At 39.8% G+C, this 24,897-nt stretch overlaps 1 protein-coding gene across 1 annotated transcript in view; it reads left to right on the top strand.

Annotated features, from left to right (window-relative positions):
- Positions 1-24,897, top strand: part of LOC110059306 (uncharacterized) — a 31,903-nt gene that overhangs the window by 4,846 nt on the left and 2,160 nt on the right. The window contains exons 7-21 of the mRNA XM_089296165.1: positions 1,689-1,842; positions 3,040-3,233; positions 3,897-4,187; positions 4,399-4,594; positions 4,935-5,551; positions 6,086-6,217; positions 6,990-7,225; positions 15,842-15,926; positions 16,558-16,689; positions 20,521-20,756; positions 21,153-21,287; positions 21,381-21,522; positions 22,717-22,811; positions 23,423-23,523; positions 24,492-24,875. Coding sequence (XP_089152291.1) covers positions 1,689-1,842; positions 3,040-3,233; positions 3,897-4,187; positions 4,399-4,594; positions 4,935-5,551; positions 6,086-6,217; positions 6,990-7,225; positions 15,842-15,926; positions 16,558-16,689; positions 20,521-20,756; positions 21,153-21,287; positions 21,381-21,522; positions 22,717-22,811; positions 23,423-23,523; positions 24,492-24,875 — 3,130 coding nt within the window. The remainder of the gene's footprint in view (positions 1-1,688; positions 1,843-3,039; positions 3,234-3,896; positions 4,188-4,398; positions 4,595-4,934; positions 5,552-6,085; positions 6,218-6,989; positions 7,226-15,841; positions 15,927-16,557; positions 16,690-20,520; positions 20,757-21,152; positions 21,288-21,380; positions 21,523-22,716; positions 22,812-23,422; positions 23,524-24,491; positions 24,876-24,897) is intronic.

Genomic DNA, 24,897 nt, shown 5'->3' with positions numbered 1-24,897 from the left:
CAGCAAGCACTGAAACGACTGAAAAACGACAACAACATTGTCATACTACCAGCCGACAAAGGACGTGGCAGAAATTGTGATGCAACACGTGGAGGAACGCGCCCTTGCAACTTGCCGACAAATGATACCGCTTTGGTTACGCTACGTTGACGACACCTTTACCGCCGTTCACAAAGACGAAATTGACGATTTTCACGACCACCTAAACGAACAGAACGCCGACATCCAGTTTACTAAAGAGATCGAAGAGAATGGAAAACTTCCTTTTCTAGACTGTTTGGTAAGCCGCGACAACAACGAACTACGAACGACAGTGTACAGAAAACCGACGCATACCGACAGATTACTTGACGAATCATCCTACAACCCGACTTCACACAAAGCCACGACTATAAAGACTTTGACGAGACGAGCGCAACTAGTTTGTGACACACCGGACAGCTTACGTGACGAAAACAGATACCTTGAACGTATTTTTCACAAAAACAACTACAACGCTGACTTTATTAGACGAAACATTTACCGACCTACTGAAGCTGACGCTACGAACAGGAACCCTACGCCTGTTACTACAGTGACTATACCATACATTAAGGGCACTTCTGAGACCATCTCGCGGATCCTACAGCCCTACAACATTCGTGTAGCCCACAAACCTACAACTACGTTACGACACTTACTGACCAACGTGAAAGACAGAGACGAACCTAACGACAGACAGGGAGCAGTTTACAAGATCAAATGCTCCGACTGCCAGGCTTCCTACATTGGTGAGACTTGCAGAAACCTTAACACGAGACTGACTGAACACAAACGAGCCACGAGAAATGGTGATGCCAACAATCACATTGCTGTACATCATCAACTGACAAACCACAACATTGACCGGGACTCTGCTCAGTGCTTAACCTACAGTACAAACTATTTTCAACGACTGACTCTGGAAAGCTGGTACACTAACCTAGAACAAACGCCTCTTAACAGATGTCAACAACTACCGGCGCCTTACAAACGACTTATCCACGACAGAAACGAAACCGACAAACGGACTTCTAACAGACCGACTTAACAATACACGGACCAAAACCGACCTACTTGACTAACAATAGACGGATCGAAACCCACCAATGACTGATGACAAACTTTACACGAGTCTTTCAGCCAATACCATCATGGCTATACTGACCAATCACGTTCAACGGACCAGACTTATAAGATCATCGACTGACAAACACTATTCACTTGACTCTGAAGATGACTTCCGCTCAGGTTGTCGAAACGTCAGTCACCAACAACAGTTCTTTTCAGAACTACACTCACCCGGACGATCACACTATACGAACGAATGATTGTTTTATTTGTCAATTATTCACGTGACACTATCAGCAAATTTAAAGATGCAGCGCACGTGTCAACCTTCAAAGGGCCATGATTTCTACTACCTACGCTTTTGTAAAAGAGATACAAGAAACAAATGACATTGTTTCGATTCGCCATGGCTTGTTGTGTTGTGTTATGATGTTATGTTTTTGTCAAAGACGATGATGTAGGACATCTTTTCTTGGTTCTTGTTACGTTGTTCAACACCTGCGTTAGGATACGCTCTCATTTATGCATCGAGTAACTTTCATAATACCCTTACAGTTTCCGTGACATTCATGAGTTGAATTTTGAATCTCTTCCTCAAGGCTGTTCCACAACTTTAAATGAGACCTTTGGCCAAATAGAGTTCACTACTACAAGACACCATGATGTTCGATGTAACTGGAAGATACACAGTGCTGGTATCAGTAAAGCCGTCGCTTTCATCGCCGTTCAAGAACTAAATCTTTACTACTGCAGGTAAAGGAAGGGAAGAGTATCTGCTATGTACAAGGGACGCGGTTGCTGGTCGGAAATGTTACAAAATGTTCCTTAAAACACTTCTAAAAGAAAGCAAATTCGCAGTTTAAAGGCTAGTATACGTGTAAACCTGTGAAAAATGATGCTTTTGTACTGGCTGGTAGAGAAACAAGTCTTAGACCAGTATTTCAAAGTATTATACAGCTGGTAGCAACTTTACCAATTTGAATGAAATACTATACTAACTTCAGTAACCGTAAAATCCCTGAAAACAAGCCTGGGTCATATACGACGGAAAATCGGGAGAAATCTGCGTTTGAGCTTTTAATCACGACTGTCATATGCAGAGTTGCAAGCACTTCCATGTCTGAGTTAAGATTAGTACGACAGTATAAGATTTATAAGGAGAACTCTGCTATTGCAGCTGTTTGCATTTTCTCCTTAGCATACACATTTTGCATAAATGAGCCATCATGCTTAATACGAGTTAACTCCAAACATCAAAAAAGCTTGTGAATTTTTTGAAGCTGGTGAAACTAAGCAATTCATGTATTGGTGATAGTTATTAATAATAATAATAATAATAATAATAATAATAATACTTAAATTGAGTTCATTGGGAGATACTGGCTGGCTCTTAAAACCCCGTATAAATTTCCCGTTGGCAAAAGGGTAAAATAAGTCAGTGCATTCTATGTGAAATTTTGATTTTTTTTTTTTTTTTTTTTACTGTAAAACTGTGTCACTCAGAAAATACAATACATTGGGCCGGGTTGTTCAAAGCCCGATTAAGCTAACCCAGGATTAACGAGAATTTTTATTTGAGTTTGAGTTCTGTTTATATTGTTTGTCCTTTAGTGTTGAATTTAAATAATCTCAAACTATCAAAAACATGAGCAGAGAAGAGCATTTATATCCAAGAAAAATTAATACTTCGGTTAACTTTAAATCCGGCGCCTTAGGCACTAATTGATATTCAGGGTTCTTATGTTTACGCTCGATCAGAGATTAGAGTGCTAATGTTGATGAGTCAAGTATGGTAAACAATTATTTGCTTATTGATTTCATAATCTTAGTATGGTAAACAAAAAAAAAAACATTAAATTCGAGGAAAACTCGAGAGTGATATTCAACATTTTCCGCTTTATCGAATACTAGTTTTTCTTTCTTTTTTTTTTTTTTCTTCTGATAATTCAGTGAATTTGTCAAGATCGTCAATGGTTACGGAAGTGAGGTTCTCCACCACCTTGGTTGTGTGTCATTTGCTCCAGAGATTCTAGCGGATGTTCCTTTTGGTCTTTCAAATAACATCTCCATTCAAGTTTTTACAGAAGGTTATGGCAACAGCCTCAAAATGAAGTACGCCATTCTGAAAAAGGGTCTCGCGTCAGGTATGTTTGTGGAAATGCTAAAACACTTGCGATGATGCTGCGTCTACTAGTGGTGTTATTTCTGTTTCTTGTTTTACAGCTAATCTTGCTCCTTTTTCCTGTCTCCTTTCTTATGTCAATTTTAATGCTACAAGATGCTAATACTACTACTACCACTGTTGCTGCTGCTGCTGCTGCTACTACTACTACTACTACTACTACTACTACTACTACTACTACTACTACTGCTGCTGCTTCTACTACTAGTGCTACTACTGCCGCTACTGCTACTACTACTGCTACTGCTACTGCTACTACTGCTACTGCTACTGCTACTGCTAATGCTAATGCTACTGCTACTGCTACTGCTACTGCTACTGCTACTATTACTACTACTACTACTACTACTACTACTACTACTACTACTACTGCTGCTGCTGCTGCTGCTGCTACTACTACTACTACTACTGCTACTACTGCTACTACTACTACTACTACTACTACTACTACTACTATTACTACTACTGCTACTACTGCCGCTGCCGCTCTTACTGCTGCTGCTGTTTCTGCTGTTCTTACTGCTGCTGCCGCTACTACTACTACCACCACCACCACCACCACTACTATTACTAGTACTACTCATTGTTTACTGTTTTTAATCACTTTTCCTGTTTATCTACCTAGCCGTGATGGTTTCTGGATGGAATGTAACAATCTTTAACCTCGCATTCACAAGTTTTAACCTTAATTGGACGGAGCTTCATACAGTCGTTAAACAGTCTGCAAAGTTTTACTTAGTTGAAGTAAAAAGTACTCAAGGTACTATACTGGCCGTAGAAACTGTTCCTGGAGACACTACAAGTACAGTGATTGAAGGACTGAGCCCTTCTACAAAGTATCGTGTGGATGTTTTTGGCGTTGATAGCATTGGACAACCATACAAGAGCTTGGAAACTACTATCACTACTACCACAGGTAGGAGACAATAAAACCATTGACCTCTGTCCATTTGTCTTCATTAAAGACCACGCAAGGTGTTTTGAATAATTCTCACTTTATCGATCAGAGAGTTCTTTAAAGGAAGAAAAATAAAGCAACTACATGTACAATCAACAAATAGCATTCGCTACTTTTAGAAACGTTTTTGTTGCGGATAGTTAGGGGTATTTTTGTTCTTTGAGTTTAGTAACTTGTGGCTTCCGACCAAGCACGAGTCGAATTGTGGGTGGTACAGTTGCACCTGTCAACAGCTGGCCGTGGCAGGTGATGGTGACAGACGAGTATGGAAATCAGTTTTGTGGCGGCTCATTAGTGGATACTTTCTGGGTGGTAACAGCGGCTCATTGCTTGGATGGAAAAACACCATCTAGTGTGAGGATAAGGTAGCTAACGATTGTAATTCAGTTTAGTTTTCAAAACACCGAGAGAGCTTTATAACTCTAAAATTAGGAGTAATAAGCATCAATTATGACGATAAGGTTATGAAAATTATGATGACAGAGATGAATCTGGGACAATAGTACGAGAAGTAAAGTACAGAAAAATATGATGCAAATCGTGTGTCAAAATCTGATCGCTCTAGCTAGCTAAATAAAATTAATGAACTATCCAATCGACAATTCTCATCTAGGGACGCATGATATCGAACCTCCAAAGACAAACCAACCGCATGCTACTGGAGTATTAAAACTCTTCCAATACTTATTCATGGCCTTTTTACAGATTGGGAGCCCATTACAGAACAAATGGCAGCGTTGGAACGGAGCAAGGCATCGCAGTGGCACAAATCATCATTCACGAGAATTACCACTTTCCCCTATTTAGAAGCAATGATATCGCCTTGATTAATCTCGCAAGCCCTGCTGTTCTCGGAGAAGGAGTTGGTCTTGTTTGTTTGCCAGATTCAAACCATCAGCTTCCCTTTGACGACCTTAATACAAGGTGCTGGATTACTGGTTGGGGAACTTTATATCTTGGGGGCATCTCGCCAAATACATTGATGCAAGTATCTTTGCCACTAGTTTCAAACCAACGTTGCGAGAATTCCTATCCTGGCCGTATCGACGATTCCATGCTCTGTGCTGGTTTAGATGATGGAGGTATTGGTGCTTGTAACGGTGATAGTGGTTCACCCTTGGTGTGCGAGTTTGATGGTACATGGTATCTCGAGGGAGTCAGGAGCTGGACAACTGGATGCGCCGAGCCCAACTACTATGATGTATTCGCCAACGTTCGAGCCTTGAGATCGTGGCTATCAAAATATGTGTACACGATCGTTACACCTACTGCATCACCACAAAACCATTCATCACCACAGAATCAGTCATCTTCTGCAATAGGCAAGCGTAATATTGAATAATATACATGTTAAATATTTGCTGAAATTAAAAGCATCGATGTCATATAAACAGATTCCCCAAAGATCTTGGATTTGCAGTTATTGAGATTCCTTCTTCTTTGGAAATCATTTGGCGCTCGCGATCATACTCAAACTCATTGATGATTATTATTTTATCAAGATAGATATATCGATACTCCAAAGTAACAATTATATATTATTGCTATAGCTGTGTGCTTTAATAGTCCCTTAGGACCATGTAGTACGTAGCAGCTTTTATCGGGTTGCATTTCAAGTTGAAGAGCATTTAGAAAATTTTGAACAAAGTAGCTAACCCAATTATCCATGTCCATCAGAAGTGCAGCAAACCTGTTTAGTTGGTGTTGCATATTTAGGTTGGTATATAGTATTCTTGGCTTGGCTTTCAGACTCCAAAAGTTCTACTAATTAGAATTTGCTGACCCTTAAACACGACCGTGTATCGGTTATCAGACAACTTAAGCTCCTACGATAAAAATTCATGTACCCGTTTCAGTCTGGTGTGATTTTGACCACGGTTTGTGTTCTGGATGGAATCAATCGTCTGCAGATGATTTTGATTGGACGTTGGCATCTGGTTCGACGCCTTCCTCTTCTACAGGTCCGGCCCACGGTCAAGGGGGCTCAGGTTAGATTGGCTTCTTTCTTTGATTTTCTTAAAAAAGTGTAAAATGTTTTCCCACTGACGTATCGTGACGTTCTACGAATGTGGAGATATATTTATTGATCCTTTTACTATGAAGTGTAAAAGTAATAATAATAAATAATAAAACAATATTTTAAGAGGAGGCCTCCAATCACCTAGAGGTGGTTTTCAGGAGGGTCCTCTAAAAACTAAAAGTCTAGAATATACATTAAATGTCTAAAATACTAAAGTAATAAAAGCTAAAAACGTGATGCTAAAACTAAGGTTTAAACCTAGAACTAGTTAAATAATTTGGTGGAAAAAAAAAAAACAATTGTAGTTTCAAAGTTATATTTCATACAGGGATAATGTCCGCCGAATTTCAGATTCATGTTTTTGTTTTTTTTATTGTTATTATTTGTAGTTGTAGTTACAAGCGAAAAATTACAATACTACCAGAAGAACAAAGTACACCTAATTAAGTACGTCTAAGGTACACCAGATTCATGGTTTTGACATTCAAACTATGTATGAGTGAGTTGTTTCATTACAGAGCATTATTGAGCACCTAATTCCAGAAAATATATGGACACGTTGCACATACATGTAGTTGCTAATTTCTCGGCGTTTGGTGATCTGAACCAAGCCTAAATTTGTGGTTTTAGCTTTCGTGATAAAGTATTAAAGCTCTACGAATTATTTCATTAATTAATCAATGAATCAATTCATTTATTTTACATCTTTTTTAAACAGTTAATATTATCTATTTCTACAGGAAAATATATGCTCATCGAAGCGTCTTCCCCGAGAAAGCCTGGCGAAATTGCAAAACTCGTGGTTACTGTTCCGAATAATGGAAATCAATCGTGTCTTTCATTTTACTATCACATGTATGGGGCGTCGGCTGGAACTCTTAATGTCTACAGTGGAAATACCAAAGTTCTGTCTACGTCCGGAAACAAGGGAGATAATTGGTTGATAATGAGAGTGAACTTATATTTGGATGGAGTGGTAAGTAAAATATTACTTCCCACAGATGCTTTGAAACCTGTATCAAGCGAACCAATTTTAAGTGAGTTTATTAACAGTAGTTGGCAGTTGTCAGTCTCGGAAGTTACTTCAAGAAATTGCTGTAAACGCTAGATCTACCTCTAAATATCGAGCTGTACGGTTCACACATTATGAAGATATATTATAAGCAACAGTGGTCTTCCAGTTGTGCAGAGAATATTTTTTGTTCCTGTTTAATTTATTTTAAAAGTCGCGTTAAATCTAGGTGTTGACAATGCCGGTCACAGGCCTTCGCTCGGGCGAACCGAAAATTCCCTTAAACACAAAAAATTTAAAAGATCTGATCAAACGGACTACGGTTTTAGTATAAGTACATAAATGTAATGAAACACACAAGAAACGAACGAAATCTATTTATGAAGCCAGATCGACTATACCGCTCTTACTGAGACTGCCTCTTTCCCTCTCTTGCCTGTATAACATGGAATAAATGGAGGAAAAGGTTGTTGTTATTCATCGTGGTGGATGCAATAATAAAGTGTATTATCGTTTGTCTCACGATGTAGTCACTTGAAATGTAGATCGCGACGTTTCGACTGCTTACTGCTAGTCTTCTTCAGGCGATAAGGTCGACTGATTGCACGGTATCATTTATATCACAAAGGTCGGCTGTGATAGGTGCATTTCGATCCTCCTATTGTTCCATTGTTCCGGCGAGTAGCTGTTCCCTCAGTGGTCCGCTGTTGTACCGTTCTCCTGTTGTTGTGTTTCTTGATCGTGGGTATCCATGCTTCAGGAATTTCAATTACACTATCCCTGTTGATGTTGTTAGGGTGAAGTCTTATGTGAATAGCTTCCTTGACCCTACGTGTGTACCAGTGAGGATCTCGATCAATAAACTTGACCTCATTCCAGATAGGATAGTGGCCGGTCTCGTGGGTGTGTTCAGAAACGGCGGAGGTCTGGGTACGGGCGAGTCGTATATCCCTGTCGTGTTCTTTGATCCTCTCCTGCATAGATCTCCCTGTTTCCCCGATGTAGACTTTGCCGCACTCACAGGGAATCCTGTAGACAACACCATCTTGTTTAGCCGGGTTGACGGTGTCCTTTGGTCGCGCTAAGTGTGACCGAAGTGTCGTGTCGGACTTAAAGACGGTGCGAATGCCTTGTTGTTCTAGGCAGCGGCGGAGAGACTCCGAAACTCCTTGGACATAAGGTAAAACGGCGGTGGATTTAAATTCCACGACAGGCTCTCTTCTTGGGGTTGTTCGTGCCTTTGTGATCTTCTGTACAAAAAAGGAGGGATATCCGTTAGAAACAAGTACAGATGACAGATGTTTCTTCTCTCCAGCGATTACTGATGGTTTGGTGACGAGACGTTTAGCCCGGTCGTACAGACACTTCACAATACCGCGCTTTACTGACTGAGGGTGGTGTGAATCATACGCTAGGTACTGATCAGTATGTGTTGGTTTCCTGTAGACACTGGTGGTAAGGCGGCCATCAGGTTCTCTGTAAACTGACGTGTCGAGAAAGGCGATCTTGTTGTTGTTCCCGATCTTCATGGTAAAACGGATTGATGGTTGTTGACTGTTCAGGTGTTGCAGGAAGACGTCAACTCTATCCCGATCCAGGATGGTGAAAGCATCATCTACGTAGCGTTTCCAGATCTTAGGCTTGCAAGGAGCGGACTCTATTGCTTGTTCTTCAAATATCTCCATGTAGAGATTAGCAATAACCGCGGATACAGGGCTCCCCATGGCTGTGCCGTCTCGTTGTTCGTAAATCGATCCGTTGTACTGGAAGTACGTAGATCTTAATACGAAATTCAAGAGGTCCGCGATTTGAACTGGTGTAAGTGTAGTGCGGTCTGCCAGGCCTACGTCGTTCTCCATTTTTTGTAGCGCGGCTTGTGCGGCGCCCTCGATCGGTACGTTGGTAAACAGTGACTCTACGTCGAAAGACACCATGATCTCGTGGTCCCGGACCTTCTAAACAGTTAGCTTCTCGATATATAACAGAAGTTTGTAAAAGCTAAACTAACAGTAAAATAAATAAAGGCATCAAAAATTTCTTTAAAAAAAAATTGAAATGTCAGAAATGTCAGTTAGCTGTGGCCCTTCTGCAAGATTACATTTTACAACCCGAGGAAGGAAAACCCTTGAAAACCCCATAGGTAAATACGTGGGTAGGTTAAGGTAGGCTACTTACGGTAGGCTACTTAAGGTTGGCTACTTATCACAATTGTCCTACACTCTCTAAAACCTAACCGTGGTTTCGATAAGACGTCTTGCAGTATCGCTGTGTCGACGGGTCTGGATATTAAGCAGTATCCAACGCGAAATTCTGGTCCGACTCGGAGGTTCCTCCGTGAAGCACTCGTGCCGCCATCTTTGAAATGTATGGCGGCACTGAAATTTACAAATATCACTCTCTGCGCAACTTACATGGTTCTGTTAGCAGGAGATATACAGGAGAATCCAGGGTCAGTGACGGATGCTTGTACTGTTTGCACTAAAGGATGTCGAAAGAATCAGATGGCGATACAATGCGATTCATGCGACAAGTGGTTTCATGCTAAGTGTATCAGTATGAAAAGAACGGAATATGATAAACTTTGCGAACCTTCTTTGGCTTGGGAATGCATAACTTGTTATCTCCTGGCGTTGATACACCTGTCCGCAAGTCACATGAAAAAACTAACACGGGAGGAAAAGAAGGAAACCCCAGAGTAAGGATGAATAAAGGTCTTCATGCAAATCTTAAGAAGAGAGGAATGAAATTTGCTCATGTAAATATTACAACTTTGCCGGGACACTACGCCGACGCCGAAGTACTAATAGAGAAAGCAGCATTGGATGTGTTTGCGGTGACAGAATCGCGTCTAGATTGTACATTGCTCGATAGTAAGATGTGTCCTTCGGGTTATACATGCTACAGAAAAGATAGAAATCGCAATGGAGGTGGTTGCGCCGTTTTTGTGAGGAGCAAATGGCCAAGCAAGCGGAGAAGTGACTTGGAATCTGACTGCTTAGAAATGGTATGCGTAGAAATATGTCCCGAAAAGGCTAAGAACACGATATTCGCTGTGATGTATAAACCACCAAGTATGAATCAAGAGAAATTTATCTCAGGCCTGGAGCAGGAGTTTCTCGCTAAATTGGACGACGAAAGGGTAAAGGATTTGATCATTATGGGAGATTTCAACGCGGATGTTATTGCTCTGAAACCATGCAAATATACTAGAAAATTAATGCAAACGACTCGTCTCCATGGTCTGAGTCAACTTGTGAAAGAACCCACACGCGTGACGGAATTCACAAGTACTGCAATTGACCTTGTGTTTGTTAATAACACTCACCGTATTGTCTCGCATGGAGTCCAGGAATTCGGAGCAAGTGATCATTCTGTTACCTTCGCAGTAAAGAAAGCCGGAGTTTGCAAAGCTCACGTGGAAATCCGCGACGCAAGATCTTTTAAACATTACAATAAAGAAAATTTTCAGAGACATTGCTAGCGTTCCCTGGAGTGTTATAGAGTCTTTTGACGATATTAAGAGCAGCTTCGCCTAGATATCAACTAGACTTGGAAATAGCGAAAAAATCAAATTTCTTCAAACTCGCCCAGAATGAAGCCCTACGGGCACTAGTTACAAAAACAATGTTTTAAGTTCGATAAATCAAAAATTATTTTTTTCCGCAATTTTTTCGTTTCCATGCCCCAAATCGGCCAAAATCGATCGAAAATGAGCGGCATATTCAGAGGCTCGTAAACGCAAAAGTAAAAATCTTCATAACAAACTGATTGCACGTCGTATTTGTACTTCCTTTCTTGTCTATTTAGAGCTAAATAGATCGCGATTTAATTAGAACTAAAATATTTGACGAATTTTTTAAGTTAACGACCCAAGACAGTTTTACAAGAGGTCTACAGTTAGCCAATTTTCAAATGCTAAAAAGACGTTCTGGTACACGGCTTTTCTCAAAACGACTAGTTTGGTCTGAAAGAGCATTGCTTCTTCTTCAAATTAGTGAAATAAAATTTTTGGGTAAATAAAATCGCGAGCGCTGAGATAGCGAACTAAATGCAGCACTTCTTCCTGAAAACGTGACCTTTGACCCAAGCGTTACGAAACCGATTACTGCAAGAAAACCCGGAAGAAAAGCAAACGCTTCGTTATTTTGAAACAGTTTCTAGTGATATCTCTCAGAAACTATGATTGCAAGAAACTATTCCCAGATATGAAATCTTACAGGGTCAGAAAAGGAGCTATAGGGCGCATTTTGACGCAATAACTTTGTTTGCTGAGAATTGACTTGAAGTCAATTCCAGTGAAATTTGCAAACTTGAAGTATGTTAGCCGATACTTACCTGAATATTTATATTTATAGAAGAGTAGTCTTCTTGGATTAACCTTTAAAAGAAGCTGGTTCCAGATTTGGAAACCTCTAAAAGAAGAAATGGTTAATGTTCCGTGACCTGCCCGCTGCTATAAATTCCATGCACATGCCGAACGCATGTTTGTCGTAAAACCAACTGAACTCCACTGACAGTTTCCATGGGCAACCCCAAAATAAACAATCCCCAAAAATGTAAAGTGAAATTGGCTGTCTTCATGAACAGTTAGAAGCCAGAGTCAAGTTCCATTACCTTTTAAAAGTGCTTGATTTTGCTTTGTTCACTCAGTAATTACTGCCACGTTCGAACACCGCGTAGTATCGGTCACGCCAAAACACTGCAGACCGTACAGACTGAGTAAGTTTCCCATACAAAGTCTTGTACCCGTTTGTCTATTGAATCAAAAGTCAAATACTGCGCTTGTGCAGCCTGTGGATAAATGACAAACTTTCAGATATAACTAGGGCCAAAAAACATGAGTCAAAATGAAAGGCCCAAACAAGTGTCTGCAGTCTGCGCGGTCTGCACTGTTTTGGCGTGACCGATTCGCGGTATTCGAACGTGCCAGTAGTGAACTAAGTTGACGCAAAAAATAAAATCAAGCACTTTTTAAAGGTAATGGAACTTGACTCTAGTTTCTAGCTGTTCATGAAGACAGCCAATTTCACTTTACATTTTTGGGGATTGTTTATTTTGGAGTTGTCCATGGAAACTGTCAGTGGAGTTCAGTTGGTTTTACGACAAACATGCGGTTGCCACGGCACATTAACCATTTCTTCTTTTAGAGGTTTCCAAATCTGGATCCAGCTTCTTTTAAAGGTTAATCCAAGAAGACTACTCTTCTATAAATATAAATATTCAGGTAAGTATTGGCTAACACACTTCAAGTTTGCAAATTTCACTGGAATTGACTTCAAGTCAATTCTCAGCAAACAAAAATATTGTGTCGAAATGCGCCCTTTAGCTCCTTTTTTGACCCTGTAAGATTTCATATCTGGGAATAATTTCTTGCAATCATAGTTTCGGAGAGATATCACTAGAAACTGTTTCAAAATAACGAAGCGTTTGCTTTTCTTCCGGGTTTTCTTGCAGTAATCGGTTTCGTAACGCTTGGGTCAAAGGTCACGTTTTCAGGAAGAAGTGCTGCATTTAGTTCGCTATCTCAGCGCTCGCGATTTATTTACCCAAAAATTTTATTTCACTAATTTGAAGAAGAAGCAATGCTCTTTCAGACCAAACTAGTCGTTTTGAGAAAAGCCGTGTACCAGAACGCCTTTTTAGCATTTGAAAATTGGCTAACTGTAGACCTCTTGTAAACCTGTCTTGGGTCGTTAATTTAGAAAATTCATCAAATATTTCAGTTCTAATTAAATCGCGATCTATTTAGCTCTAAATAGACAAGAAAGGAAGTACAAATACGACGTGCAATCAGTTTGTTATGAAGATTTTTACTTTTGCGTTTACGAGCCTCTGAATATGCCGCTCATTTTCGATCGATTTTGGCCGATTTGGGGCATGGAAACGAAAAAATTGCGGAAAAAAATAATTTTTGATTTATCGAACTTAAAACATTGTTTTTGTAACTAGTGCCCGTAGGGCTTCATTCTGGGCGAGTTTGAAGAAATTTGATTTTTTCCCTATTTCCAAGTCTAGTTGATATTTAGGCGAAGCTGCTCTTAATGATGCTGTAATCGCCTGGAATAATCCTTTTGTTGATGTTGCAAACCAGCATGCTCCTTTAAAGAGAATTAGATCAAAACATGTTTCTAAACCTTGGATCACTAATGATCTTAAAGAACTGATGGCTGAAAGAGACTATGCATTAAGAGTTGCTAAGAGATCTGGCAATCAGGAACAGTGGAATGAGTATCGTAGATTGAAAAACTTCACGAACAGGAAGATAACATCAGCGGAGGCATTGCACTATAAAAATGTTATTGAGTCAGCTAAGAATCCTAAGGTCATGTGGCGCTCGCTAAACTCCGTGATTGGTTCTAATAATCAGGGGGGCTCTCCTTTTCAAGTACATGACGGGAAACGTTTAGTATCCGAGCCAAAAAGCGTAGCAACAAAATTCAACAAGTTTTTGCTGCCATTGGCAGCAAAGTTGCTGGTCGATTGAACCCTGTGAGTAAGGACGCGTGGAAGAAATATGAAACTGTGAAAGAAGCAAATAAGCAGAGTGATATCGAATCCACCTGGAACTTACAACGGGTTGAACAAAAGACTGTTCAAAGGATTTTGCATTCTTTGAAAGTTAATAAGGCGGCTGGACTTGACAAAATTCCAGCAAGGCTGTTAAAAGATGCTGAGATGGAGCTTGCTCCGTCAATCGCCTATCTTGTGAACAAATCAATTAGCGATGGTATTGTCCCTGATCTGTGGAAAGTTGCACGTGTTACTCCTTTACACAAGTCTGATGATAAACTGCAAGTTGAGAACTATCGGCCTATCTCTGTGTTGCCGGTATTGAGTAAAGTCGTAGAAAGAGTGGTGCATTCCCAGTTGAATGCCCATCTACATCAGCTAGATGCTCTGTATCAACATCAGTACGGCTTTAGGCGTGGACATCGCACTGAAGAAGCTATCACGCAATTGAATAACTGGGTTCTAGAATCTATGGACGAAGGTAAAGTAACTGGCCTACTGTTTATCGATATCTCCAAGGCGTTTGACTCTCTAAACCACAAAGTGCTACTACGCAAGCTCAAGCATTTAGGACTGTCTGAAAGATCTTTAAGATGGTTCAGATCATATCTTGCCGATAGACAGCAAAGTGTTTTGATAAACGGAGAATTATCAGAGCCACATACTATCACACTTGGCGTGCCACAAGGCAGCATTTTGGGCCCCTTGCTGTTTAATGTGTACATTAATAGCCTGCCAAATGCTGTTAAAAAGACACGGATGATTTTGTATGCAGATGATGCTGTTCTCTTTTGCGACGCATCAACACGCAAATTGCTCTGGAACGTGAATTCACTAAAATAAGAAATTGGTACACTGATAACAGGTTGACTATAAATGTCAAGAAGACCAAACTTATGCTGACAGGCAGTAAAAGGATGCTGTCCTTATTTGAAGACTTTGAGTTGTAATCAAATGGTACACAAATCGATCGCGTGCAGTCATTCAAATATCTGGGAGTAACAATGGATGCAAATGGAGCTGGAAGCCACATATCAGCAATTTGCTAAAGAAACTAGGTCATCGCCTTTCCTTGTTTAATCGCATATTTCATATGTTAGACAATAGAACTCGCATAACCTTCTACAATGGGCTAGTGCTACCACACCTAGACTATGCTGACACAGTGTGGGGAGATCAACCCGGTCTAAAATTAGAAATGGAAAAATTGCAAAGTTTTCAGAACAAATTTGCGAAGAAAATTAAATTAGGGAAGATGTCTTCTTCAGAAGCTCTGAAGTGTCTGAATTGGCTCCCTCTGGCTGGAAGACGTTTTTCTCACCGATGTACCGTCGTAGAAAATGCAATCAAAGGAGACATTCCGCAACATTCTGAAAGTTTTAAATCGACACTAAGAAGTTCACATGGCTACAACACTAGACATGGCTACTTACCTAGATTACTAAACCTAAAACGGAATGCGGAAAGAGAGTGTCCTACTTCCGTTTTACAAATGACTGGATGTCTCTCCCAGTATTTTTAAGAAAGCCAATGCCATGCACAATTTTTAAGAAAAACCTTATAAGGTTCTAAATGGATAAACATTTTTAGAAAAAATGACAGTAGGTAGTTTTGGTAGTTTTAGTAGTTTTAATTATTGTATATTTTATATTTTAGATCTGTGATACTTGTATTTCTTATTTTAGATTTTAATACTTTTTATTTTGTAGAGGACCTCCCTGAAAACCACGTATTTACGTGACGGGCTCTTCCTCTTTAAAGATTGTTTTCATTATTATTAATATTATTATTATTATTATTATTATTATTTTAAAGTATATTCTAGACTGCTCTGTCAACATACCAATTTTGATCAGGTGACATTGACGATTAGCCTTTGACATGATGTGACAGCTTGACGGACGACTGGGTTCGCCGTTTGTTATAAGTTATTCAAATACTGTCCCGCCGGTTCTGATCTCGCAATGATGACGATATACTTTTAAGAAACAAAGCAAATAATACATCAACTTACTGTGTCCACTTGTTACTTCTGACTAGAATTTATCAACTGCTAAAACATATTTGCAGGTCACATTTGAAGGAATCATTGGAAGTTCTTATACGGGTGATGTCGCCATTGATCAAGTGGAAATTATAGAAGGAAGCTGTCCAGGTAAATCTATACATAAATTATTAAAGCAAAAGGAATATATTAAAGCAAAAAACTTCATAAGGCCAGATTAAACCAACTTAACTTCCAATTTTCTAAAGCTGCCCCATAATATATAAAATACTTTGCCTTTAATCTTTTTTAGCGTCGAGGATTCAGTAGTTGTGGAGCCTAAAAAAAATTAAGGCTTGAGCGGGATTCGAACCCATGACCTTAATTTCTCAACTGCTTAAGTTGTATATAACGTTAACCTCAATGATCAATCACATCTTCATATCTTTCTCCGCAGTTCAAAGATATGATATTTCTTATATTCACCAGTATTCTTCACCATCTACGGGTATATTACGAACTCACAACGTGACCAGCTCCCAGATGGCTTGATAGCTCAGTTGGCGTTAAAGCACTGTACCGGTATCGCAGAGGTCATGGATTCGAATCCCGTTCAGGCCTGAATTTTTTTAGACTTGATTTCTCATCTGCTTAAGTTTTGTATAACTGCGATGATCAATCATGTCTTCATATTTTTCCAGGAACTTCAAATATATGATAATTCATATATTCACTTGTATAGCAGTAGTTTGTCATGAGAGTACTTCAAAGTACAATTAATTTAACCTTCCATTGGCTTCAGTTTTTTGTAGCTTTGACAACGGTTTGTGCAGCGGATGGAGTCAATCTACTTTAGACGTATTTGATTGGACACTTTACTCTGGATCCACACCGTCGTTATCCACGGGACCATCATCAGATCTTAGTGGAACAGGTGAGTTGCCTTTGATTTGTTCTTCAGTCTTCAGGCATTGTGATGAGATTGTCATGCGAATAACTACTAGACTACAATTCACCAATTTAACCAGGAATAATCGATCTTGACTATAAATGTTCAAGACAGGCCAATTTTCAGCACCGAAAATGCGTATTGCGCCTGCAGTGAAGCTTATGCTTTTTCATCCCTTTCCTTAGTAACCGTTTTGTATTTCTTGCTGATCGCGTTGATTTATGCGTTGTTGCCGTTAAGCAAGTTATACAGACCAACCTTTAATGTGGACACCTCCGAGATCTACACATCTATTTTACAGACACCTCACAAGTAACCAGAATTGGTATAATCTAGAAGGGTTTGGTTGTTTTTCCGCATTTATTATCTTTGGAGGCAGCGTGGCCAAGTGATTTAGGGCGCTGTTGTTGTAATTCGGGGGTCCCGGGTTCAAGGCCTCCGCCCTGTCACAAGCGGGATTTGTTTCTCGGTAGTCCCGAGTTCAAATCCTCGGTCACGCTTTGTAAATAGCCAACTGGTCTGCCTCCTGCCAGTTGGGATCAGTTTTTGATTATGTTACATTTATTTGAAATGTTTGTTTCCTTTGTTTCTGCGGCATGCCTGTAGACTAGCTAAGCTTAGTGCTTGTATAGCTAAGTGCATGATCACTATAAATAAGATTTACATTTACATTTTACATTACAATAATTTTATGTATCTTTGTTTTCATAGGGAAGTATATGTACACTGAAGCTACACCTCAGTCGCCGGGCGACAATGCTAAGCTCCAGCTTGCAGTACCAAGAAGTAACTCAACCTCGTGTTTGACGTTCTTCTTTCACATGTATGGATCGGGGATGGGAACTCTGAACGTATTCAGTGGAGATACCATGATATTTACTGCGTCAGGAGACCATGGACATCGTTGGATAAAAGGAACAAGGACAGTAAATTCGAGCGACGTTGTAAGTATGCCTAAATTTTGTGGTGAGTCTTTTTTAATCCGCCGTATTTTTGACGTCAAAACAATTGAAACATGTTTAGACATGTGCACATGTCTTAATGCACGTTTGCATTTTTTTTTTTTTTTTTCGCTAGCATAGGTACGTATATGTACTCTTAGTCGTACCTAATATACACAAACTGATGCGGTTCGAAAAACAACTTTAAGGTCTGTACAGTTTCACATACCATGAAGTGCTATTATCAAAAGTTGTGCGATCGAAAAATTGCATCTCATTGAGAGGACACTGCTTACCTGAGTGAGGGACACATCTTACCTGAGAGAGGGCATTATACGGCTTGACGTTGAGTACGGCTTGTACCGATCGTCAATGTCCGGTCCGTGTACGGACCGAAAATGTCAACTAATTAAGCTTTTTAAGCAAAAGAAAATAACAAACGGGGACAACTACCATAACAAACAACTTCGATTATACATGTACACCTTGCTTGAGCGAGACGGACTAAATGACACATTTCATCCTTCAGTCTCCAATTGGAACGGTCTAATAGCTAAACTCCAGTTGAAAGCATAATCGTTTTGCCATTTAATGACAGAACGATGTAAACAAATTACAGGAGGCCATTCGATACACGTCTCTGAAATGAAAAAATAACTTGAACTTCGTGTCCTTAGCAGGATTCGAACCCGCGGCTTCCTGCAAACTAACTGGGAGTACAGTAATATTCACTACACCATCGGGGCACCCAGGCTGGATATGTGGCAACTTAGTGATGTGAGTAGATCGAGCCTAGCCAACCCAAAGGACATTTTTCTTTAGAGACATCTGGGTGGTTTAATTCTTTTCATCTTGTTGAAACAAAATGATATGTTTTAAAGCCTGCAATTATCTATCAACATTGTAAGTCTATATTCCCAGTTGACTTTCGAAGGAATAATTGGATCCTCATACGCCAGTGACATCGCCATAGATAACGTGACGGCTACTGAGGGAAACTGTTCAGGTAAGACGAAGCATACTAAGACGGATTCCGCTCAAAGTTCGAGCGATAAGAGCAAAAAATATTTACTACGGGAGGCAGCGTGGCCGGGTAGTCAGCGTGTCGGACTCGCAATCCAGCGGTCCCGGGTGCGAGTCCCGCTCTGACCACTACCTGGATTTGTTTCTCGGTAGCCCCGAGTAGCCACCCTTTTAAATAGCTAACTGGTTTGCCTCCGGCCAGTTGGGATTCTTAACAATTTTATGTTCAATTTAAATTATTTGTTTCAGTTGTTTGCTCGGCCCCACTAGCACTTGTGCTATAAATTCTGCGGAAATCATCTTAAAGTGGTACAATGTAGAAAATCGCATCTTTCCGATGTCAGCCATTTTCAAACATAAAAAAGTAGCCTGTACGAGAAGAAAAACGCTGTTTACTATTTTCAAATATCTCTTTTCGTTCCGGAGATATTCCAGTTTTTAAAATATGCAAAATAAAGTGATGACATCATAAACTCAATCGAGTTTTGATCAAATATGATGACAAAGATATCTCAGGCAATTTGTATCAGAAATGTTTGATTCTTTGCAGTAAGATCCTACTAAAGGTGCTCCACAATATGAGCTTAACATTTTTGTTACTATGGCAACACACTGGGTTCCAGACTTCCCCAATATTAAAGGCTTTCCTGGCCACCTTTAGCGCTACCTATTGATATTTGTCAATGGTGCCTCATCTGTCGAGTTCCTGGCCTTGTTTAATGTTCTTCGAGCTGAAAATCACTAAAATATTGAAATCAGATTGGAGGAGCCCGGAAAAGAGTGGGTTGCCATGGTAACAGAATTTGACAGCCATAGGTGTGTTGCATGTAGAACTAGTAGTCTGCCAAGTTTCAATAAATTCAGCTTCAAATTGACCGAGATAGCGCTATTTATATACTCGATGTAATATTTGGTTGATTACATGACGTCATCAGTTATCTCATTTGCATATTTTACACATTTTTAAAACTTAAATATCTCCCGAACCAATGCAGGTATTTGCAAAACGGCGTTTTAATCTTTCACGGAATTTTATGTAATAAGCCTAAAAATTCAAGGCGTAATAATTTGATCATAGTACCACGTTAAGAACAATGACCCTGTGAGATCAATTGACTGTATTGCCAACCCTGAATGATAATCGCACTAATCGATATAAAAACAAAGAAGACGTCTAGGACAGTATAGATCTAAGCTTTCACTTAAATTTTGAAGGTTATTTACATTTCTATGATTTTCCATTTATAAGTACGCTGAGCAGTTTTAATCATGAAAAACTCAAGCCACATTGTCATCCTCTTGCAAATAACATTAAAGCCACTGTCGCTTTAACAAGGTTTCGGGTGCTTCTCCTTTCCCACCCCTTTCTCTTTTTCCTATATGTATTTGATTGGAATTATGATTTGCCATGGTCCGTCAGGTTCCTCTTTGATTGGCCATATTGTTGACTTTGGGTTTTGTTTAAATTTAACAATGACAGCAGTGTTCGCTGACCGACTATTTGATTACGGTTGTGAATAAATCTATTTCCACTTTAGTTAGTACATCTTGCGACTTCGACAGTGGACTCTGTGGTGGCTGGCAACAGTCTTACTCAGATGTCTTTGACTGGAAACTAAACACGGGATCAACCTGGTCTTATCACACAGGTCCAGATTACGATCATACCAGTGGGTTTGGTAAGAGAAATATCATCCACTTCATTTAATTGTTGTTGTTCGTTTGTTTTAATTTCCAGCAATACAAATTTATAATTTATATTTGGGCTTTATTTCTTTGTTTTTAGGAAATATTTTGAACAAGTATTTGTTATGCTTCAGGTAGGGGAATTAATTTTTTTTTATGGTCACAGGATACTACATGTATATAGAGACGTCCTCTCCTCGGGTCGAGGGTGATAACGCAAAGCTTGAGATTTCTGTATCGGGAAATGGAGAACTCTCTTGTCTCAAGTTCTATTACCACATGTATGGAAACACTATGGGCACTCTGAATGTCTTCAGCGGAAGTGCGGTAGTTTTCAACGCATCAGGAGACCATGGAAACCACTGGATAAAGGCGGAAAGAACCATTCAATTGGATAGCATGGTAAGTTTCAATCGGTAGATATATGATTTACCTGGCAAATTACGCAATACTTCAGCCTTTCCCTTTCATATTATTAATGGAAAACAATATGCGTCTTTGATAGCTCAGCCTTGAGCAACGTGTAGCACGTTTAATTTCTCGGGCTATTCGTATACAGACGTACAGCTATATAGAAAAATCTATACTAATGAGACAATAACACACGAAACTCAAACGCAAACATAAAAAGAGAAAGATAGAGACAAGGGCCGACGGTCAGTAGTAAAATACATTTCTTCGCTTGTCCTAAATACATAACTTAGCTAGACAATTCTTCGTTCTTAAGGACATAATTTCTGTTTTGCCTGAGATTACAAATGGAATATTTCACTTCTCATTCATCTTTAATTCATCTAGGTGACATTTGAAGGAATAGTAGGATCCTCATATATGGGTGACATAGCGATCGATGATGTCTCGATTACCAATGGAAGCTGCCAGGGGCACACTGCACCTCCAACGTTTTCCACAACATCAACCTCGACGCTTTTAGTGACGTCAGACCTATCGACATTTACTCCTTCCACTAAAGAGTCTTCGTTGTCTACAGAGCCATTAACGTTTAGTCCTTCCTCCACTAAACAGTCTTCGTTGGCTTCCGAGCGATCGACAGTTAGTCCTTCAACTAAAAAGCCTTCGTTGTCTTCCAAGCCATCGACATTTAGTCCTTCCACCACTAAAGTCTCTTCGTTGTCTTCAGAGCCATCGACATTTAGGCCTTCCACCAGTAAAGTGTCTTCGTTGCCTTCAGAGCCATCGACATTTAGGCCTTCCACCAGTAAAGTGTCTTCGTTGCCTTCAGAGCCATCGACAGTTAGTCCTTCAACTAAAAAGACTTCGTTGTCTTCCAAGTCATTGACAGTTAGTCCTTCCTCCACTAAAGAGTCTTCGTTGGCTTCCGAGCGATCTACAGTTAGTCCTTCAACTAAAAAGCCTTCGTTGTCCTCCAAGTCATTGACATTTAGGCCTTCCACCACTAAAGTGTCTTCGTTGTCTTCAGAGCCATCGACATTTAGGCCTTCCACCAGTAAAGTGTCTTCGTTGCCTTCAGAACCATCGACAGTTAGTCCTTCAACTAAAAAGACTTCGTTGTCTTCCAAGTCATTGACAGTTAGTCCTTCCTCCATTAAAGAGTCCTCGTTGGCTTCCGAGCGATCGACAGTTAGTCCTTCAACTAAAAAGCCTTCGTTGTCCTCCAAGTCATTGACATTTAGGCCTTCCACCACTGAAGTGTCTTCGTTGTCTTCAGAGCCATCGACATTTAGGCCTTCCACCAGTAAAGTGTCTTCGTTGCCTTCAGAGCCATCGACATTTAGGCCTTCCTCTAAAGAGCCTTCATTGTCTACAGAACCATCCACTTTTAGGCCTTCACTTTCGGGAAGTTCATCTACTACAAAAGCACCCCTGTCTTCGTCTGTCTTACTAGGTATTGTTCATTTGTCATCCTTTTTTATTATTATTCAGTTAAAAACCGACCAAAAGCTACGCCTCTATTAGTTTGGCTTCTTTTCAAGTTCCTTGTCCGCAATCCACCCGGCTCATATCCATTGCTTCTGTATCCATTTGGATGGTGTTTTTGTGGCTGTTTTTCATAGTTGTTCTCTGCGTTGTGATACGGCGTTTATCCCAGATGGTAAGAGAATTACTTAAGTTATTACAAAATACTCATTAACGGAACATTCATTTATCTGCAATTTCCCCTTGTTTGATATTTTTTGGGGATTTTGCAATGGCCTTTCTTGGTTCTGGGGAAAGGAGATGAAATGACCTTTATACCGAATATCTACATGTACTACATGTGTACAAATCACTACATTATTTCAGTTTTAGCGTTTTTTATGCCCTTATGGTTTAGTACTGCCGTTTGAACTACTTATTTTCTCGGCTGCACCCTCACACAATCAATATTTTCCTATTCCAGGTACTTCCACATCCTCCATTGCTCCTCCAACAATATCAACAAAACAAATACAAGAGACAGTCATGTTGGAAATTCGAGACCTAGATATCAAAAAGGTACTTTCTCAGTTATCATTGTTTTCTTACTATTTTGTTGAACAAAAGGGAGTAATAGAAGGCAACTGATAAATCACTGACCAAAACAGGGAAGTTTCTTAAATTTATTGAAAAAGATTGGAGCAAGCATTCTTCGAATAAAATACTCATTTTAGCTTTTTTGACTTGGAAAAGTTTAGGGCTTCTGCATTATGCAGCTCAGCGGCTCCAATTAAGCGATCGTCTCTATATGTAAACCAGCAGATTAAAAACGTTACGGCGATGACCCCGTGGCTATCTTGTCGGACACTGGTGTCAAAAGAAGGTCGGGATTGAAACTTCACTATTTTTTGGCAAGACATTATTATTTATCTCGCCTTTCTGCCACCTTGTTAATATCATCATATCAGAGAATGGGTAGAACATCTAAAATGTTCACGAGTGAGTTAGACGATCTCGGTTAATATTTCTTTAGTATCTCTATTATTGAATTGTTACTCTGACTCGTAATTTCGGTTTCCTTTCCAAATCAATTAACTCAAACCATTTCGAAGTTGAATTTGAAGACAGGCCAGTCTAATCTTGTTAATGTGACATTTCTTCTTTGGTTTTCTTTTCCTGTTCTTAATTAGTGGAATGACCAAATGGAAAGTGACTTTAAAAGAGAAGTTGCAAGGGCAGCGACAGATTACTGTGCCGTTGACGAAACACGATGTGGATCCACTCCATCAAGGTAAAAAGCCAACTACGAAACACGTGAATAAAAAAAATCACAACATGCAACAATCACTAAACAGTGCGAAATTCTGAAGTATATCTGCAGTACAAATTTGAAAGTAATTTTTGCGACCTCCATTATTTTCTCTCGAGAAACGGTCCAAGCCAGACAAGCAGAAAATTCAACCAACAAAAATCAGCTCAGTGCTTGTGTTTGGCCGTTGATGAGTTATGTTAATTTATGATCTTGACTTATGATCGTACTACACTCTTTCACGATATCTTCTGCCGATTTTACGCTGAAAATATTCTCGTGAACAGACTATAAATTGTGTAAGTCGATGATTTGACTGGTTTGAGTAATTTTCCTTACAAATTCATTTTCTCCGCGCGCAATAATAAAAATCATACCACAATCTACCAATCGAACAAGCCCTTATACTCACTTTTCATGCCGACGTAATTCGGGTCATGCCCAACGGCACACAGGGCAGGAACAAAGGACCTCCGCAGCTGTCTGTACCCGGCCACCATTTGGATGGAGCTCCAGCTGTGGCCGAATGAAGCCTCTCATCTCTGTCTCTATAGTGCGTCGCCATGTATTTTTGGGTCTTCCCCGCTTGCGCCTACCCTCCGGTGTCAAGTCTTGGAAACAGATTCTCTTTCCCTCCTGATGACATGACCTATTCATCATCGTCTCTGCATAATGATGGTACCCATCCTCTCTCGTTCGCACTCTATAAGCAGATCCTTGTTAGAAATGGTCTAACGCCAGGAAATGCAAAGAATAGAAAATATAAATACAAAATATAAATGATTTAATAATTATTTTAAAATAGGTTGAGGAGGAAGCTGTAGTATAGTTCCACAGCTGTTTCAATAATTATGCCTTGATTGAATTTTCAGATTAATTTGAACATATTTTGCGCTAAATCTTTTGTTTTTATATAATCATTTACACTGTATTTTTTCTACCTTTTTCAGTTCCCGGCGAAAGCGGTCTTCCGACAAAATGATATTTACCAGCGATAGGATTCACATTCTTCCTGGTTATCCAAAGGAATCGATAGATGATCCTTCAGTGACCTTGTTAGCTCTTTATTTACAATTTCCTGAAGAATTCTCAGATGATATCATTGACAAAGACGTCCTAAAAGCCATCGTGGAAAGTAATGAACAGAGTATTGGAGGATCAGTGGGCGGTACCATCTCCAGTGTCCAGCCTTTAGCCTCCACTACAGAAACCACAGAAGAAAGTGACGAGGAACCAAAATCAAAGAATGCCATTATTATAGGCCTTTGCGTGGGTGGTGTGATATTGGTCGTTATTCTCGTCGCTATTTTCTTGCATTTCAAGAGAAGAAAAAGGTAAGAGATTAAGCTTGAACAA

The sequence above is a fragment of the Orbicella faveolata genome, unplaced genomic scaffold (genome assembly GCF_042242905.1).
Source record: "Orbicella faveolata isolate gen_17 unplaced genomic scaffold, um_ofav_v1 contig_26, whole genome shotgun sequence".
NCBI lineage: Eukaryota > Metazoa > Cnidaria > Anthozoa > Scleractinia > Merulinidae > Orbicella > Orbicella faveolata.
This window is presented reverse-complemented; position numbering and strand designations above follow the sequence as displayed.